This window comes from Melospiza melodia, chromosome 9, assembly GCF_035770615.1.
Source record: "Melospiza melodia melodia isolate bMelMel2 chromosome 9, bMelMel2.pri, whole genome shotgun sequence".
NCBI lineage: Eukaryota > Metazoa > Chordata > Aves > Passeriformes > Passerellidae > Melospiza > Melospiza melodia.
Window position 1 is genome coordinate 9809056 of NC_086202.1, and position 20412 is coordinate 9829467.

At 42.6% G+C, this 20412-nt stretch overlaps 1 protein-coding gene across 4 annotated transcripts; it reads right to left on the bottom strand.

Annotated features, from left to right (window-relative positions):
* Positions 1-181: 181 nt before the first annotated feature.
* PDCD4 (programmed cell death 4) lies at positions 182-18492 on the bottom strand. Of its 4 annotated transcripts, none has more exons than XM_063163211.1 (13): positions 18405-18492; positions 14695-14841; positions 13437-13533; positions 9829-10125; positions 9215-9309; positions 7453-7566; positions 6968-7189; positions 6613-6710; positions 5009-5123; positions 4117-4224; positions 2942-3052; positions 2071-2210; positions 182-914 (listed from the first exon to the last, which is right to left on the bottom strand). In XM_063163211.1, the coding sequence occupies exons 3-13, from the start codon at positions 13474-13476 to the stop codon at positions 854-856; spliced, it is 1401 nt and encodes a 466-aa protein (XP_063019281.1). In that variant the 5' UTR covers positions 13477-13533; positions 14695-14841; positions 18405-18492; the 3' UTR covers positions 182-853. The 4 variants fall into 4 exon arrangements, with proteins under 4 accessions (XP_063019281.1, XP_063019280.1, XP_063019277.1 ...); XM_063163210.1 differs by lacking the exon at positions 18405-18492 and adding an exon at positions 15764-15897; XM_063163207.1 differs by lacking the exon at positions 18405-18492 and adding an exon at positions 15697-15833.
* Positions 18493-20412: the final 1920 nt, after the last annotated feature.

A 20412-nucleotide genomic window follows, 5' to 3' on the forward strand; every position in this document is an offset into this window, starting at 1 on the left:
CCAGCCTGGACGCTCCTACGCAAGTCAGTCGTGTTTTCCAAAACTTTCTGGTAAATACTCATTTGCCATGAATTTAATTATTCTGTGCTCTCCTCCTGATTGCAATACCAAAGGGCAGCATTAGATGTACTGCTTAATTTATTCTGTTTAAAATAAATAAAAAGGAGGCAGAAACAAGAGCTTCACAAAAAATATTTTTAATATGTTTTACCAGAACTTTTCACTTTTCCAGTTACATAGAAAAAAAGACAAGTTTGGTACATGGGGGCTGAAACCAACCAGTGTTCTGCCCTGAAACAGATGAATTAGTCTTGTGCCCCAGCTGTATTTTCTTGGGCTCTTTAAAACAAAGAAACTGCTAATTTTTTTTAACTCCCAAAGCACAGTATTTCTTTAGCAGCAATGGAAATGGGATCACAGCAGCTTAACTTGACCCTTCTATAATAAAGCTTTGTATAAACCAGTGATTTTATGATGACAGCACTGTCCTGGAAAGAGCGAGCGGCAGTCAGACATCGATGCACACGTGGAATGATTAGGTCATAAACATGGCACATACAGAGATAGCTTATTTCAAGGCACCACCACAGCAGAGTGGCTAGTTGTTCTACTATATGCCCAAAGAAAGAACACTTCTTCCTGAAATTTACAAAACTATTAAAAATAAAAAAAAAAAAAGAAAACAATTTGTACCCAAAACATGTGCTCTTAAAAAAATACGAACTGTGCTAAGCAACTGTTAAATTTGGTCAGTCCCAGAGGTGCATCCATACACACACCAGAGGAGCATGCGTGCTGTATACATGGATAGGAGCTATGTTCCCTTGCAGGGCTGCAGGAGGCAGTCTCACTTTCAGTAGCTTTCCAGCTTCAGACGACCTCCATCTCCCTCACTCACAAAACGCTTCCTGCCCCTGTAAGAAAGTACAAAGTCTCTTTTCAGTCATTTACAGTAGCATTGCTTGGTTTTTATCGCTGAGGACAATCTTCCCTTGGGTCTTGGAAGTCAAATATAAAGTGTGAGTTCAGCAGGGTTAGCAGTGATCACAATGTCAGCTCAGCTGCTTAAAAATGCTGGTTTGGAAACCTAGGAATGGTGGGTTTCTACTTAAAACTGAAGTACATAAACCAAAAATGCCTCTCAACATATAAATGGTAACCAAAGCATAATCAAGCTTTTGATGCAGTGATGACTCTCTATCCTCCCACACACCCAAACCTGCAAAGCATTTCATACCAACACACACACACACAGAGTTTTAAGTGTGAAGTCCACAAATGGAGGCTGTTCTTGATAAAGATGCTAACATTCCAAGATCCAAATTTATCACATTTAAGAACTCTAACAAAACACCCAAAATAGAAAAGACCTGTCAAATATATACTATTCCCAATGCATAAAACTGTGAATAATAGTATTTATATACTACTAAAAAGTTACATATATTCCCCAGAGGAAATGAAACTTTTTAACAGTTTTGTGACCAGTAGGGAGGTAACACCATATTGCTTAGGTACAGTTCACACAGCATCATTTATGCTACGAATAACCAAGCCATAACAAAACCAAAAAAACTCCAAAAGCATTAAACAAATCACAGGACAGATATGAGGAATGGGGTGTGCAGAGCTTATCCCCTATTAGTGTCCTGTTCCTTTTTATGTAAATATTAGGATTGGTTGTCTCATCTCAGAACTCTACTCATGCTGTTTTGGTAAGTTTAAACCATTTCTAAAGGATTATTTTTTCGTTTCCCCAGTATAACTGACAGTTTTCCTCTGTCACCTACATGGACCATTGTGACACCTGGATCTTCCAGCTTGGTGCTGCACTGATTTCTACCAAGCAAATCAGGAAACCTGAGGAGAGGCAGCCTTTATCCTCTGAGGAGCACTGAGGGGTGCTACCTGGGATTCACATCAGTGCAGCTTCTTAATACATATTTTTCCAGTCCAACTGTTGGTCCATCCTCCAGTTTCCAATCAGCAACACTTAGGTCCCCAGATGCTGCTTTCTGTCCCCTATGACAGGAATGAAAAGCCTTTGCCTATCTGCAACGAAAGAAGTACCTGGAGGGGCAGAGGTCTCTCAGTGGTTTGGAGATGATTCCAGCCTGGAAGCATTCCTCCACAAAGCGCTCCAGCACAGAATAGGAGTGTGGCACATCCAGGTTAATGTCTGGGATTTCACAGTAAACCCGTTCATAGCCCTGCAGTGTAAGGATTCACATAATCATTGGCTTATTTTATGATTTATTACTATGTTTTTAAATACCCTTCTGCATTCCAGAGGATTTTTTTTATATGGTTTCACAAACCTAAAGCATTGCAGCTATAAGTCAGCAGAGAAATAAGGTATATAATATCAGCCCATACCATTATACAAATATCCATATAAAAACACAACCTGAACTTTTAACTTCTAAAGAAGTCAGAAATCCACAGTTTGAAATCTGTATGTTAACCTGCCTGTTGCTACAAGGGCAGTAACATGGGAAGAAAATGAATGTCTTCCATGTAAGCACACAAAATGCAGCCACAAATGACCAACACAAGTTTATGCAGCAGGGGAGACTGGGGAAAACAGAGATGACTTCATCACTTCCCACCAGCAACACAGCTGGGTCAATTTTTATGCAAGTGTTGGTGTGGTCTCCAGTCTGCCCTGGGACAGAATTGCTGTCTGTACTCATCCTGAGAAGTCACAGATGGTTCCAACTGTTGAAAACACTGGTTTTTATACTGCTCTACTAGACATTTGTAATTAGTAGGCCTTTATTGTACTACTTCAGTTACAAAGAACTACCAGATAAAAAGACAAATTTAAAAGATGAAGCAGTATGTCAGCATTTTAGATTATTAGTTTTAACCATTTAACTGCATAAGGGCAGCTGGAAATTTTGGAAGACCTGATACAAAGTTCTCTAAATGCCATACTTACTCTTTTCATTTGGTCCACAGTAATGACAGAAGACTTCCACAGAGTTTTCAGCAAATCCAGTATCATTTTAAAGGTCTTTTCTCCAGTTGACTCCAAAACCAGTACAATGGCCTAAAACAAACCGTGCAAGTGTTTTGACTAAAATGAAAACACTGGCTCAGGTACAAGGTGTGTGAGCATATGAGGTACAGAAAGGACTGAATGTGTCATTATGAATTTTCTGGGTAAAAAAGCCCATTTGCTACATGCACTCACTCCTTCAGTTTGATATTTTTATTATTATTATTAGAAAAGAAAAACTAATGAAATCCTTTGGATAAGATAAAAGGTATGAAAAACCAGAAAGGACTAGACAGAGTGAAAAGCATTGCCTTTCTCTCTCTGGTTTCAGCACTACATGACTATATCCATATGGCTGCTGCAGTACAGATGGCAATTAATTAATTTTGTGAAATTAATTTTGTATCCAAGGGATTTTAATTTTGTATCCATGGGGGTTTGTTATCTGTGATTTTAGGAGGACCCAGAAGCTTAAAATCTACAATCCTGCACAACCCCCATCAGCTGAAATGATTCTGTAGTTCTATTGTGAAGGAATTTTCTATTACAAGTCAATTTACTGAAAAGAAAATTTTGTAGATTGTGGGTGTTCAGCTTTATTGGTAAACAACCATTTCTCAATTTGGCAGAAAAAACAGTACAAATGGGAACAGTCTCCCATATAGGCTGGGTCTGAAATATGTAAGCTTTTACAAATGTGCTGGGTGAAACAATCCCACCCTGAAAAAGGAAGCTCTATAACTTAACAAAAACAGGTAACACCCATTAGAATACCCAGATATCTGAAACTAGAAGGAAATAAACACCAAAACAAAGCATGGGAGGATTTTCTTTGTTGCTATTCCTCAGCAGAAAATAAACTGAGCTCTTATTTTCAGGAACTTATAATAATCTGAACTCAACTATTTAACCCCCAGAAATCACTTCTGGATCTTCCCAGAGTCAGCAGCAGCTTACTTGTTGCACAATGCACACACAAACCTTTAACTTTACATGAAACAATTTAGTTATTCAAATAACAGAGCAAGCAACCTAAGCTTCAGATGCCAGTTATATTATTTGCATGCCCACATCAAAACACCAACAATTATTAAAGGGACCTGATTTCTCCTTACTTCATATACAAGTTCATGGTGAAAATGGGGTACTTCCAGTTCCTGAAGGCAGCGTTCTGCTTCCAGTACATCGCCAGAAAGCAAATACTCTTTCAGCAACATATCAATCTATTGAATTGAAAACAAAAACCCAACACTAATCAGAGATAAAATGTAAAAGCTGTCAACCATTTTGATAATCCACTAGCAACCCAGCAGCAAGTTAGTTCCTCAAACTTGCTGCCAATGCTTTTATAAATTTAATTAAATTTAGGCATTAATTAAATGGAGACATTATCAGTAACCTGAAACACAGTGTAAGCCAAATACCTATCCACAGTGTTGATACAGAAACACCAAAATCATTGTTTTATAAGCTGTGTGTCACCATAAAAGGAGCATGTGGGTGGCATTAAGTTTATCCTCTCCCTTGAATGCCTCCTCCTATCATCTGTTAGGCTCCCAACCTAGAAATTGTAACATGACCTTTTCCTTTAAACATGCTTACTTTATAGCATGGATCTCTGAACATTCCTCTTTCTTCCTCTCTCTTTTTTCAGTTATTACTGTGCTTTTGATCAGCAATGCCAAAATATAATAGTTTATCTAGTTTAGCCAGTTTCATCTTGGCTCTTTTAATTACTTCATCACTTTATACTGTGAGGTCTTAAAAATCTGAATGCTTACAAGTTTTGCTTGAAGCAAAGATAAACATATACTTGCAATACAGAATGTTGTACTAGCATGCTCCCACCAGTGACAAATACTACAAAATCAACTAAATTATCTACAAAGCCAACACTCATGACGTAAGACATCATTTTAGTATGGGATACTCGTCCCTGTTCCCTCTACCCCAAACAGAGAAGCTCAGAGCAGCAGCCCACAGGAGAGTGGGGAGTTGTGGCCTTACCTCTTTGACCAGGTGTTTGACAGACTGCTGGCCCCCTCCAGCCCCCCAGACGCTGTCGATGCGCTTGCCTCCCTTGCTCATGCTCAGCAGCACCGTGGCGCGGTCCAGCGCAGCTCTAAAGGCAGAGGCAGAGCTTTAAACCTCATCACAGAACTCCATTCATGCACCTGCAACTGCCCCCATGGCCACAGATCCTCAGACAAAGCTACCAGATCTTTGGGAAGGGGTCAGGGTTAGCAGGTGACCATCCAGATCATAAAACCAGCAAAATATGAACTCCCCACATCGCCCTTCTGTCACCTTACACTGCTGCTCATACCAAGGACAGGTAACAATGCTGTGATGGCAGTAGATTAAATCTCCAATGCAGAACCTGAAACATCCTCACAAAAAACACCTGAATGTTTTTCTTATGCAGACATGGATTGTATCCAGACTCCTCCAAGAATGCAGCTTGGCAGGTAGATCTCAAACAAAAAAGGCCTGAGTCGCTGCCACGCTCAAGAACAGTTTTCTACTGAAATACTATTTTCCATTTCGGTCTGAAGAATTATGAAACCTTGAGAATTTAAGCCAAAGAAAACACTTCAGAAGGTAAATATGTAGTTGGAAAAATAGCACAAGCTAGGGATGCCTGCCAGTTTATTGAAAAAAAGTATAAAAAGGGAAGTGAGGTGACAAAAAGAAGTCTGGGATACAGTATGTACCGTCCATGTAAAGGAGGAACAGTTCTCCCAGCCCTCACGCTGGGGGCAAGCCAATAACAATAACTCTATTCACCAAGATTTAATGAGCAGGAAAGACTGGCCAAGAAATAACAAAGGCAGCAAAGCATCCCAGATGTGCAGAATGCAGGCTACAATCCCTCAAATCACAGGACACATTTATATAAGTGACAGACAATTTTCTCAATTTGAGCCCCCAAGGTAGGCAGCTAAGAACTGCTCTTCCTTCTGAAAGTGCCAAACTATAATCGCTGCAAATGCAACTTCTGGAAGAAACAAGAGTTCAGCACCTCCATATCAAGCCTGAAACATACACTTATGGGGGTAAGAAAAATAAAACATGACTCATTATTAAAACATCCCTCTTTGTCAGAGACTGCTCCTTCAAACTTCTCACACTGACATGGAAAACAATTGTACTTCTCGACAAACAGAGCGTTACAGAGAAAGTCTCGGAAATCACTGCACAGGCTTCAAACCTTTGCAAGGCAAAACAGTTAATCCCTTGTGTATTTCACAATATATTTACAGCAGCTGCCCTGATGCTATATTTACCCATTAATCACATCAAAGCTTTTTCTAAGACAAAACCTTCCATAACCACTTCTTCTTACAGCTCATTTTTCACTCTTGAACATAAGCTGGACAACAAACCTGATAACTCAAATGTATTCATACATTTTTCAGAATTCATTGTTTCTCTTCTGACTTGAGTCATTCTGGATTTTGTTGGTTTTTTGGGCTTTTTTTTTAAATTTCAAATTAAAAAAAAAAGTTCAAAAAGTTCAAGAAGTGCATGATTTATTTTGAAGCTGTAAAGTCCTGATCATTATCCTTGACATTTGGAATAGAAAACTATAGAGAAAGTAAGGAAATTACCTTGCTTGGACACAATCCACAGTGCCTTTGTAGCCATCTATGTAGGTACTGCTTAGGATCCCATCTCCAACAGCTCTAGCAATGAACTGGCCCACCAACTGCAACACAACAGAAACGTTTTTAATTAAATGCTGAATTTCAAAGAAATTTTAAGTAGATAATTATGTGTTTGGTTTTCAGGCTTTATTTAAATGAGCTGTTTCAAAGTGAAAACACAGCCTGGGTAACTGGGAGAGGATTACAGACAGTAAGAAAACCAATTGATATTTTTCAAAACACAGAGTATTTCATTTTATTTGATCTATTTCAGCCACAAAAAGCTTTTGACTACTGACATAAAGATTTACAAATTTACCTGAGGTGCCCTGGGAGAATCCAACACCAATTCAGGTAGTTCTTTGAGCAGTCTATCAAAGGATTTTTCCACATCAGTTTTGCTTACTACTGTCCCACAAAGGTCAGAGATAAGCTTAGATGTCATTTCCCTGTGACTGGCCTTCCCCTCTAATGCCAAGGAAACAGCCAGCACTGGCACACTGTATTTCATTTCACCAAGGTTTAAGTTCTTCAGCATCTCCTAGATAAAATTTGAAAAACAAAACAGTGAGATTTCATAATTTTTATTATTTAAATATATAAATAGACCTCAAATATACATTTATGTGCTTATACAATTACATATATGCTTCTGCTCACATAATTAGTATAACTGCTTGGCTATTCTTACAGTACATTTCTTGCAAACTTCTCTATAAATTCATTCACAGCTGGCAATTGCACTACCCTGTATGCTACAGCTTTGACCCCTAACACACAGAAATAAAAAGGCACATAACATACCGAAACTTCGTTGGTATCTCCATGTTCAAAATACTCCTGGATGATTGGTGTTAAAGTTTTTTCAAATGCTCTTTCATCAAGAGGTAAAACTACTGTTTCATAGACACAGTTCTCCTGTTTTAAAAGACAACAGAAGCAGATATCCTTATTGTCTTTTCTTGCAACTTATGCAGCACTAATAGCATCAAAATAGTGGGCTTTTAATCCTTAATACTTCATTCTTGGTAGTCAATATTCTGCCAAAAAACATTAGACTCTGTCTCTACTATAGAAGTGCAGATAAGGTGGCTAACTGTCATACTTCTTTATATTTTGACTTTACTGTTAGCTCAATTTAACTGAAAGGCTGAATTTACTGTTAAACAATGGTAAACACACCAAACTGGGTTCCTAGGATTCAGCTGATGCCACAGGAGCAGAGGCCAAGTGCCTCCATCCTGAAGGGAGAGCAGCAGAAGCTCCTGGCCCAGCCCAGCAGAGCTGGCTGTGCCACAGCACCTTCCCCTGCAAGTGGCACTCCTGTCCCGGGCAGGAGCCCTGCCTTGTTCCCTCCTCCTTGGTGACTCTGTGACCAGACAGGTGGTGCCATGCACAAATCACAGAAAAGGCATTTTCACAACATCAGTGAGCAAAGGCACTCCCTGAAGGGGAAAAAAGAGGCACACAGCAACTGCCTCATGTATCACCTGTCCTGCAGAGCTCCAGCAGCACCACATCTCCCCACTCTAATTTAGTTCCCTATTCTGCACCTACAGAAGCAGCAATCAGAGCAATATTACAGAGCTGAACAAAGACATATGATCAAAGACGTTTTTCAACCAATGTTTAATGGAAAGAAACTTTTCATGATCAAGAAGTATGGAAGAAATAAAAAAACCTATCCGTCCATCATATCAAAGTTCCACAGAATGCTCATTCTTCATTAGACTTTGTCCTATACACTTGTCAGCTCCATTTTAATGGCTGTTTCTGTTAATGTAATGTAAAGTGTCAAATTTTAGTGAAAATTGATCCTGGAAGAAGATTTTGATATTCTCACATACCATACCTTCAGCAGCTATGGCTACAGCAAACAGCCTCTACTCAAAGGACACCACCATTGCTCTGCTCATGTCACACAGAGTGTACTGATGGTCTGTCTTGCAATTGATCTGATCTCAGAGACTTCAGCAAGCTGTGTTCCTAATCACCATTTCCCTTTCAAAGATGGAAAGCCCTCTGCTCAACAAGCTTTGCTTTCTCTCCCCTTCTCTCAGTACTGTGGCTGTAAGATACAATCTTCCATAACATATTCTAAACATATGTCAACAAACTGTCCAAGCTATCAGCTTCATGAAGTGTTTACACCAAGCAGACAAGACATTGGGCAGGCTGGAAATACAGGGATTATTATATTATTATAAAGGACACTGTCCCCACTAACCTCCCCACTTGAGCAAGTTTGTGTTGCAATTTTAACACAGTGTTTGTGTGCAATATGGAGCAGCACTGCAACATCCACCTCTGTGGGAAACAGCAGTGGAGAACACACGTGGGAAAGGGATGCTGCTTACTCAGGCACAGAAAGAGGGCTTGCAATAAGATTTGTGAGTATTACTCTGTGACTTCTACACCAGCTGACTTTTTACTGGCCAAAAATCTGTTCTTGAGCATAAAAATGAGCATTTCAGTGTAGCCAGGCTGACATTCATGTTACTCACAAGGCCATTGAAATTGATAAAAGGAAATATAAACCAACACTGCAAAGAAACTATTGGCATACCTGGTCATCATCATAATTAGGATCCTTAATATCCACTTCTTCCACATCATACACTTGACCTGGTGTTCCCCAAACTCCTTTACCACCTGCTCCACCTGGCAAAAATATGGGAGATTAAGTAAGGACCACCAGCTTACAAACAACACTTGTGAGTACAACACAGCATTCTTTCACTGCTTGTGCCCATTTCCTGACTAAAAACACATGCTGAAGAGTGTGTGTTTGTCTGACAAGTTCCCACTTCCTCAGCCACTTTGCATCACTTTGCAGAAAGACATTAGAAGCAGTATGGACTGCACAGGAATTCCTGAAGGTTGAAACGGTATTTTCAAATACAATCATTATTTCAATTTGCATTAGTAACAGTCCCATGAACCATGAGCAGTTCAGATTTGTGTATTAAGCCTGCTAAGGAAATGTAATTCCCTCAAAGACAGATGTTGACATATCAGATTTGCTGCCACCTGCTATTGCCACCCACTAAACATAAAGGGCCAAAAGCCTGCACAGAGACTGTGATTTATTAAAATAATTCCCAGCAGAAAAAAAATGCACTGTGCTTTGAACAAACCTTTATCTTTCTGATTGTACTCTCTCCACTAAGCCATACCCACCTTTCTTTGGTAGACCTCTCCCCTTTCCAGAGCGGGATCGCCTGTCCAGGAGTTTCCCCTTTGGGCTCGTTGGTACAATTCCAACCTTCAGTGTCTCTCCATTCTCACTGACAGAGTCTCCTCTCCCAGAATCTCTAGAGGAGTTTTTCCTCAACCTTCTCTTTGCTTTAGCGTTTATTTTGGCTTCAGTAATGGAAGTTGCGGGAATCCAATTTCCATTGATTTCAGTTTTTCGTTCCTCAGACCCACCATTTTCTTCATCACCAGAAAATGGAGCATCATTCAGATTCTCAAGTTCTTAAAAAGAAGACAAAAAATCTTAAAAAAAAAAATCTTATAGTTTTAAACAGTTTTATGTCAGAATACCAAAACACATTCCACTTAGAAAGGATTGTAAGATCATATAGAACTCTTGTTTTCAACAGGGTAAAGGCAAAGGTTGTTTTTAAGGTATGTCTGCATACTGCAGTAATAAGGACTTCCTTATTCCCCTGCACAAAATATCCACAATCTAAACAGAGCAGAAGTCAAGAGCTGGAGAGCAAATTAATAAAACCATACATAAATACATAAACCACAGAAAACCCCACCCTTGTGAAACAAAACTATCCCAACTCCTAAGTGCATAGATCTAAGTGCCTCGTTCTCACTCCTCCCACTCTTCCCTTGATTTAGAAACAAATGAAACTGCCAATTCAGTAAATTCTGTAGGAACTTACCAATGTTACAAGACTCATCACCAAAGTGAAATTAACTCCCTAAGTCGTCAACCAACATTCCCCTTATTCAATTAAAGGAATTTCAAACACAGCTCACTAGCAAGAAAAGCAACAATTTAGAGGTAGAAGAAAATTAAAACAGTACTCATTTTATTTTTTGGTTTTGAAGTTATGGGGGGAAAATGCTGTTCACTACAAAGCCTGGAGAGCTTGGTAATGAAGACTCCTAGAATATACAGTCCTGTGAATCAGTGGGATCTCTCTTCTCTATGGACTGTCTCTCACTGTAGCTTCTGTCAAGACTGCTTCTACACACAACACAATCACATAATACATTTGTTTTGTACCCAACAAAAAACTCTCTCACTACTTGAGGATATGTAAATACCTCGGAGCACCGAGATATACAATAACTCCACTCTCTGAGGAAGCACATTTAATGTTTAGGTCTAAAGTCTTACTTCACAAAGTTAAGTTGTCCCCCACTACTGCTGTCTGATTCAGCAGAATGTCTTATTTAGAGCATTATAAACAAAAGCTTTCACAAGCTATTCTTCCCCTTCTTAACTAATCAAGATTTAAAAAAAAAAGAGAAAAAAAGAAGAAAAGAAAAAGCACCTGAGAATCAATTTACATTTCAGTGAGTACCCTGGGAGTCCTTGCAAATTAGAAGACACAGACAGAGAACAGCCTCAGCTCTCTGTTACACAGTTCTCCATTTTTTCAGAACTGAGCAGAGCACTAAAGACAACCCACAGCCCCAACACGAGCAGGGCAAGATGAGGGCACTAGAAGAAGCTGCTTTTCCAAAACTGCTTTACAGAAGAGTTCGCTGCCATAAACCCAGAATATGAAGAGTATTCAAAATTTACATTTGAACTTAGCTAACATATTAATTCACCCTTCCAATACCTGCTCATCAGCAACCTGCATTTGGCAATATTTCTCAGAATTGTGTGCTTTTTCACTTTGAAACAAGTTCACAAACATTTGTTTTTAAAGCCAAGTGGACTAATAAAATATTGCCAATCTCCAAGTATTTACCCATATCAAAGATTATATTAAGCAGAGCAAAAGTTGATGGAACTGCCTCCTTTGTGATCAAAGAAATAACATTTAGATACTGGTGTTCAGAGATGTGAATGCTACAGCTAAGCAATAGTGCAGCCATTCCAGGCTAAGCTTCATCTTTCCACTCATTACTCCCACAAAAGCATTCCTTTTATGCTTGCAGCAAGCTAAAAAAGAAAAGCATGCATCACATCCAGGAAAAGATTTCTCACAAGCGGCTTTCTCTGTTTGTCTAACATTTTAATAAAACAATGAAGGATTTGCATAAAGCTAACAGAGGGGAAAAAAAGAGCAAACCCAAACAGGTTTCCTTCCTCTCATTCCCCAGGAGACCCCATCAGCAACAACCAGCTCCTCTCAGTCAAATCCACTCTAATTCTTCTTCATGCTCAGTATCCCATGAATTTCTCTAGTTTAGACCTGAGTTCTGGCTGTCCAGAAACTCCACTCTTCAAAGACCACTTACTCCTTTCTCAGTTTCCAAAGGAAACTGCCAACAATTAACACAAGTCAGCCCTGACTCTGACAGCTAAGGATTAAAAGGGAGGCTACAGACCAACCTCCTTACACAGCCCTGATCTCAGGTTCAAGACTAAAAGAAATCCTCCACAGGAAACCCAGAAGAATTAATATTTCTTACTACACTGGGTTTTATATAACACTGTAACTTCCAGCTGCAGCCTCTTTCTCCATAATATGGTAACCAACTGGTCCTCCACTATTAGTTACCTAGTTAGGCATCAAAGAACAGACTAAACACACATACTATTTTCTAAAAACTTGTATAATAAAATAAAATAATAAGAACCTATCAAATGGTGCAGATCTTCCTTCTAGCTTCTTATTTTCACCTCATATAACATATACATATATAGGCAGCAACAGTCTTCAATCAAATTTAATACTTTGCTTACTATATATTAAGAAGTTATCCAAATTTATCTCATTACCCTGCCATTCAGCCTAGCAGGCTCACTTAAAATGTGTGCTTTTATGGGCTACCTTTGTTAACAAAGCCTTCTACCAATTTTAACTGTCCAAACTTTGCCAACCCAGCTCTGCTGCAGCTTTCCACCCATTAGCCATATATAATTCTAAAATGGTGACAACCAAGGTGTCTTCTGCACTAACCTAATTCTGCTTAAATATCAGAAATCATATGGAGTATATTGCCACCTCAACTGCATTACCCACCATCTTAAAATAGATACATGTTATTCTAAAAAACATTTAAAATCTCTTTGACACGAAAGAGTCAGGGCAGACCATCACAACCTTTGAAAGATACAGAAAACAACATGAATGTGTGTTACCTTGACTAAGCATCATAAAACAAATGTGTGATATGGACAAAAGAGTCCATTTCATGGCAGTCTCTAATGAGTACTTCCTAAATTTTTCCCATGCCAGCCCACTTCCAGCCAAGCCCTTCAACATTTGTTTCCCCTAATTCTAAGGTAGATTGTTGCATAAAAGCAGAATTTAAACACACCTACACATTTTACTTTTAAGTTTATCCTTTTCTTCACACCAGCACTACTTGAACTCAGATGATAAGGAGAAAAGTACAACTACTACCCAGTAACTTACAGAAATGCTAACTTTTTATTTTAATAAAACTTAAATAAACATAATAGAGCAGGATTCTTTGATATACAATTGAAGGAATTATTCTGTAAGGTTTTGATTATTTTATTTTCTAAATCAGTATTGTTAAAAAAATTCTCAGGTGATGCATTTTTTCTACAGAGAACCCTTCTGGTCAGCTAAGCAACTTTAAGTTTAAAAAAACTCAAACCAATTGAATATATTACTTACCTGTTGGGGTAATATAAATGTGTTCCTTCTCTATTTCCATAGCTGCTTAAGAGAGCTGACTGTGAAATGTAAAGTCTTAATGTTTTCCCTCCAAGGCCTAAACAGAAACAGAGAAGTTTAAAGAACAAAAACCACTAGATCAAAGTGAAATGCAAAGGCTTCACTCACAAAATATAAAAATGGGAGGGCTTCAGTTATAATTAACTATTAGAAGCAGCTGTAAAGTTGCTGGGAAGGTAAATGGTGCAGCAAGAGAGAGGCACCACCCTCCAGCACACCTAAGGCTGGATGCCTTAGCAGCTGTCAGCTCTGCTGCTTATAAATGGGACAAGAGCCGTTATTTTAAGGCTAACAGCCCCATGTACACAGCTTTTTATAGCTGATAAAAGCCACCTCTATCAACTCAGACTGTCCTGTTCTGCCAAGTGGTTATCTGTATGAATGTACAATAACTGTGTTATAACTGCACCCACAAGAGAAACGTTCTTCATGTGAGTGATGCTGATAAAATGGCACCAACATATGGAGTTCAGCCCAGCCCTTAGACAACAAGCTAATTTTTGATCCCCCCCTCAAGGACACGGTGTTTGTTTTGCTGTATGTGTACATACAGCTATCAAGTTTTCACATCTGTGCTTCTGCACCCTTCAAACACTCCTTGCAACCACCATTCAATCTGCAAGGGATAAAGTTCTCATTTTAACACTTCTCTTTTTGGCTCCTCTTTCTCCCCCTTCCTAGTAGCTGCTATTCTCCAAATCAACTCATGTTACTGTGAAGAGGATGGCATCATCCATCTTTACTTTATGTACACAAAATATTAAGCAGTGCCAGAATTCCCTCATACACTTCTTCACCTGCAACATTTTCACAAATCCCTTCACAGGCCTTGGAGAATTACTGGTATTTGTGTCTGTCCCATAGGAATTCAGGAGCCCTTTTTGCCCCGTCTCATTCTTTGCTGCCCTGAAAACTGTTCACTGTTGAGTGGCAAGATTGTGACACCAAACAACTGCATTCCCTTCCCCTTTTCTCTTCCCTGGTTTTCCCCTTTCATGCCCACTTGCCTGCCACAGACCCATTGATGGCAAATGATTCATCACAGACCGTTGGCAATAAAGAAACTCTGGTTTGGGGCACAGCATTCAGCTGTCATGGTCCTGTATTTCCTAATGCCAACCAAACAGTTCCCAGCCTTGTGCAATAAGTCTTCCCTGCCCCACACATTTTTTTTAAATCAACACTTTTCGTGAGTTACCTCAAGCAATCATTCAGGAGTTCTCAAGTGTTCCAGTCACTGTTGGTTGAGATATTTTTCTGTGCAGGTCTCAGTCTACTCCACACAAACTACCTTGAAAGAACAGCTTTGTCCTTCCTAGTGGAACGTTCCATCAGTTGTCCACCTCTTGGGAAAAAAACAAAAAAAGGACAAAACCTGTGTTAAATAATAATCACAGCTTTCATCATTTGTAACCAAGTTTTATATGTCAAGGGGAGAAATGCTCTTCCTGTACAGGACCTTAGCTGAAATCCTCCACCTGTGGCAACATAATAAATAACAACCCAACTTCCACGTAGTACCACTCTGAGATTCAGCACCCTGCTTTGATTATAACAAGCATGATGGAATATCCAAGCCTTACAGCCTGCTGTCACACTGATCAGGAGATAGGAGATACACTCTCAGTTTAGCAATGCACCTTCTCACTAACTCAAACCAGAAGATTCTGGAGCTTCAGGATGCTGGGATTTTATCACTGTCTCCAAACCACATCATTTTCTCATTTGCAGACTTACATCATACAGCACTACTGATAAAACTATGGAACACAATTTGCAAAAGTGCCTTTAAAACATCAGAATCCATCTTGGAAGAGATAATACAGGAACAAAATGGACAGAAGCCACTTTAGGCAGAACATAAACACCATGGCAATTTTTAAGACGAATTAGTGACATGAACAGTACTTTTAAAGTAGTTCATAAGACAAGGGTATTTTTTTAAGTCACTGAAATCCACCGATGAAACATGTTCGGTGCTCTGTACCCACTACCATTTCTTGCCCTTCATCTAAACAGGCAAATCTACCTCAGCAGGCACAATGACCTTTAGAACAACACACGCAGCAGGACAAAGCTTCCAAAAGTTATCAAGACCTCCCGAGGGGCAAAGCATCCCCGAGTAACTTTCACAGAGCATGCACTTTTCTCTTCTCGCTAACTTTAGGCAAACACCCCCCCGTTACCGAAGCTTGGAGACCTGCCAACAGCAGCTGCTGTTCCGCAGGCGCACACACAAAAGCCACGGGAAGATTCGGTACTCCTACCAAACCCGTGCCGCCGGCCGGGACCAACGGCGGCGCAGCGCCGGCGCTGAGGAGCGGGCGGGACCGACGGCTCAGGCCGCCGGACCGAGGGCTGCAGGCCGCCGGGAGCGGGGCCGAGGGCTCAGGCCGCCGGGGCCGGACCGGCGCACAGGCAGGGCCTGGCAGTGGCTGCCCCGGCCCGGGAGCGCCCGCAGCTCCCGGGATGCGCCCGCAGCTCCGCCGCTCCCTCAGGGCCGCGGGCCGGGCCGAGTCCCCTCAGCCGCCGCCGCGCGCGCTCCCGCTGCCGGCCGTGCGCGCGCCCGCCACACGGCCCCGCCCCCGCGCGCGCGCCCGCCCGCCCCCTGCCTGCCTGCGTTTTCTGCCCCAGCGACACGGCCACCCGCGGCGCCGCCATTGGCTGGCTGCCGCCCGCCCCGCAGCCAATCGGCGGGCAGGGCTCGGCGCGCGTTCGGCCGGGGGAGAGCGGGGAGGGCGAGACCATCGCGGGTGGGTGCGGGGGGCGGGAAGGAGCCGTTGGTGCGGGGAGCTGAGGCGCCCCTGGGCCGGATCCTCCATTGCCCTATGGGACGCGGCCCGGAGCGCCCGCCCCGGGAGAGCATCGCCTGAGCCCGCCCGCCGAGGGGGCAGGTGTGGAGCGGCAGCCCCCGGGATGTGCGAGAGCGGCTCCTCACATCGCGCCTGGGGGTGCTGGGTGCTGGGTGCTAGCCCTGGGGCGGTCGCGGAAACGCGGCAGCTGTGCCTGGTTCCTCCTCCACGTGCTGTTCTACATTTTTAATTAAAAGTCAATTTTTCTGCCTTTTCTGAAGAAAACCATCAGAAAAAATAACCTATGACCTCTTATCTGTGTGTGTCTCTCTGCCAAGAAGTGGAGCTGAGGCCTTTGGCCGCCTCCCTCACAAGCCCTTCCCTCAGCGTGGGGACGGGGCCGGGGCAGGGCGGCCGCTGTCCGGCGGGATCGCTGCTGCTCACAGCCACCTTCGGCCCTGCCGAAACCCTCAACACAGGTTTAAGGATTAGCTTTGGAATTGACAACCAAACCGTGCATGACGGCCCACAGCCTTCCAAATTTCCCACCTTGTTTCAGTTTACATTTACCCTCCTGTTTACTCTGTACGAAGTGCCTGAGGGCACACACCTAATTAGAGATGACAGTCTCCTCTAATTGTCATGTGCTTTGCCTCCATTCAGGCCTCTCCTCAAAACTCAGCTCACCCTTTATCTTCTCTCCCTAATTTGTCACTCCAGAGAGCCCATGCAATGAGGGAAGTAAATACAAATCCCTTCTGCTTTGGTACTTGTGCATAGCAGGATTTTCCAGCTGCCAGCGAGAGTAACCTCCTCAGTTAACCAGATTATGACTTGACTTTTGTAGTATTATTAAATATTTTTCCTATCTAATTCCACTCCACATAGGTACACTTCCGCCTGAAATAAGAGCCAAAGTTCCCTGGTGTTAGAGCCTCTGAATTAATTTACTGGCCTGGCTCTGCATGAATCATCCAAAATAGGTTTAAGATCTCAGACAACAATCTGTTAAAAGAATGTGCAACACGATTGCCATGTTTTCACGATATTTTCCCCATCAGCTAAATGACAGAAAGAAAACCTTTCTTGCTCATGAAGACACTAAATTGCAGACTTTTTCAAGTCAGAACAGTCCAACGTGCTCACACAAGATTTTTTTCACACGCGACCTAGAGGCAGCTTTAAAAGATGTTATTTCTCCATCAATCAAAAAATAGTTCCTGGTTTGTTCTCTGCACCTTTGCTGACTCGTGCATACCAAGCAAACCACCACAGTGTCATCACCGAGATTTGGAAACTAAATCTACCTATTAACACTGATGGTGGGTTTCAGCTTTCCCTGCAAGGCAGAGTGGGGCTTTAAAGAGATTTTTCTGTAAAGAAGAAAGAGGTGACAGAGAGGCTGAAACAGTAACCAGAACCTGCACAGGAGAAGATGGCACAAAATATGGCATCATGCCAATTACACCTTTTAAAGCACCATGGAAAACTGCTAAAGGATTTTCTGCTAAAGTTTAGGTCTGGATCACTTCCAAGAGGCCTAAAGCTGGGTCAGTAATCAAAAGAAGATGAAAACCACCAAACCATCCAGCACACCTCCAGACAAGAAAATTTTGTAGTTTTTCTTTCTTCTGCTGAGTATCTCTATTAGCAGCTGGGCTATCAATCACTGAAAATCTCATCTGCACATATTTTCCGATTTCTAAAGCACTGTGACTTGAAAAAGAGCTGATGTGCATGAAATACATTTTGTATTTTTCCACTGTATCAACCAGCCTACTAATAGACATCACCTCTTTTTCCCTTTCTAACCTCAAAGCTGCCTGCAATAAGTAGAAAACAGCTGATCACATGCTAACCTCTGAGCTGTAGAGAACTACTCGCTCCCTCCCTCCCTACCCCAGACATATTAACAGCAAACACACCACCAAAGCCCCATGAAAACAAAACATCAAAATTCCTCCTCACATAGAAAGGAAAAAAAAAAAACAACTAAAAAACTAAAAAAACTAACAAAAAAAAATCTCCCAAATTGTTTGGAGCATTTCGGGAGTGTCTGCAGCTGGAGGCAGCGGTGAGGGTGTCCGGCCGGCCCCCGCTCCGCATCCCGGGTTACCTGCGCCGCGCCTCGGCCGCCGGCCCCGGCCGCGCTTCCAGCCCACAGCCGCCGATCACCTGGAGCAAAACGCTCGCACGGAGGCGAGCAGGCCACTCTCCAGCAGTCTTCCTTCCTTTAGAGCCTGCTGGGTTGTTTTCAAACTCTCCCCTCCCTTTCTCACATGCAGGCCAAGCCCTCCCGCAGCAGCCAGGGGAGGAATCCATTGGCTGGAGCTGCCCCAAAGGCGTGGAGCGGCCCTTCCCCCGTGCCGTGCCCGGCGCACGATGCACACCGCGTGTCCGCGCTGCCCTGCCCCGGCTGCCCGGCCTCCGCTGCTCACCGAGCCCTGCCCGAGCTGCCGCTGGGCTGCCTCACGCACGGCTGCCGACCTCCCGCACCAGAGAGAGCAGTGAAAAGCAGAGAGAAGTTGCCTTGGGTTAGAAACGCCACCGAGCATTTCCCTTGCGCTCCCCACTGCGGATTTTTCAAAGTTTTACTTTCTGTTTTAAATATTTTCGATAGGCAGCATCTGTGCTCCTGACACCTCAGCAGTGCTGTTTGATTACAGTCGAGTCTGTTACTGTGTCACTTGGAATAAGAATTTCCACACATAATGCAGACAGCAAAAATGTATCATATCTGTTAAATCAATCTGCTCTGTTCAGTTGCCTGTCTCTTGGCCTTCTGCTTTCCTTCCCTTCAGATTACTTTTAATTTTGCATCTTCTGCTAAGGTGCCTTCATGAAATGAACTGCAAACACAGCACACCCATTCTTCTTCATCAGGCAGCGTCAGCTCCAGGTTGAAAGGGTACTGAAACACGCCTTCACTTTTGGTAATGCTCAGTAATTAGAGCTCATTTGAGCACCCTCGTGCAGCTCCATGCGGGAGCCGGGAGCGGGGCAGCGCTGCAGCCCTGGGTGCCCAGGGCCTGTCGGGGCTGGGCGTCCTCGGAGAAGGGATCGCGTTGCGTTTCCCCGAGCACGGACACCGAGGGGTCACCCACTGCCATGGCTTTGCATAAACCCTTTCCCGAACCACTGCCTTCCCGTCTCTGTCGTGGCTTCCCAGGACTTGCCCCTCGCATTGCACAAGAAGCCCGCCCTGCTCAGGGCTCCGAGTGCGCCCTCCTGGCAGCGGCAGCAGCGGCTTCGCTCCGTCCGACTGTTCCGGGCATGTCTGCTCCGTGCTGCCGCTGTCATCTGTTCATTCTTGCCTTAACAAAGGGCAACCACGCATCTGAAAAGACGCTTTACTGGAAAGGGCTGAAGTTGTGAAATGTGCAGAAAAATGGGAGTACTTGATTTAAGAGTTCCAGACGGTGAGTTCATTTAAAAGCTAACAACCAGAAACACAAAATGCCACCTCCACCTCAGAATAATTGACCCTTTTTACTGGTTTACTGTGGGAGAAAATCTTAGGGAGCCATTTATTAAAACAAGGTGTGTTATTGCCTTGTAATTATTATTTGACAAGCTGAGGTCCTGTGATTAATAAATCATGTGCCTGCTTTTTGTGTGTATATAATCACATGCTCTATATTTATATGGACAGAGGCTTACAGAACATTTACCTTTGTGCTTAGAATTGGCAGGACCTTCTGTGCTATCAGGTCTCCTATCAAAGGCACCCTGTGATATAATCCTTATCATGACCTTGTCAAGTTCCATCCTCAAAGCAATTCAATATTTTGCATGCATGACTGCAGTGGGAAGGCCACTCCAGAACCACATTGTCAAATGGTTGGTAATGATCTTCTGATCAAAATATCTGATGCCTCCTTTTGATCACTTATTCTGTACCAGCACTGGCCCTTAGCACCTCAGCTCTTCTCTCTTCCCTTCCTGGGAGTGTTTATGTGGAGAAAGCCTCATGCTCACAGTATTTGCTTTGCAAAATGGAGTGAGATAGCCTCTCCTCAAGCTCATCCCAGCCTTCAGTGCAGCCTGGGCTGCACCTCTCCTGCTGTGTTCCAGGATTGCATTTCTCACTTCCTATTTCCACTGTTGACAAGTCAGTCACTTGG

What these genes read in the sequence shown, in the direction of transcription:
- PDCD4 (XM_063163211.1), bottom strand. Translation starts at nt 13,476, where the DNA reads ATGGAAATAGAGAAGGAACACATTTATATTACCCCAACAG. An exon ending in GTGGATTGTGTCCAAGCAAG is followed by an intron (nt 5,124 to 6,612) that starts GTAATTTCCTTA and finishes CTCTGCCTTTAG; the next exon opens with AGCTGCGCTGGACCGCGCCA. An exon ending in ACCATGAACTTGTATATGAA is followed by an intron (nt 3,053 to 4,116) that starts GTAAGGAGAAAT and finishes GGTTTGTTTTAG; the next exon opens with GCCATTGTACTGGTTTTGGA.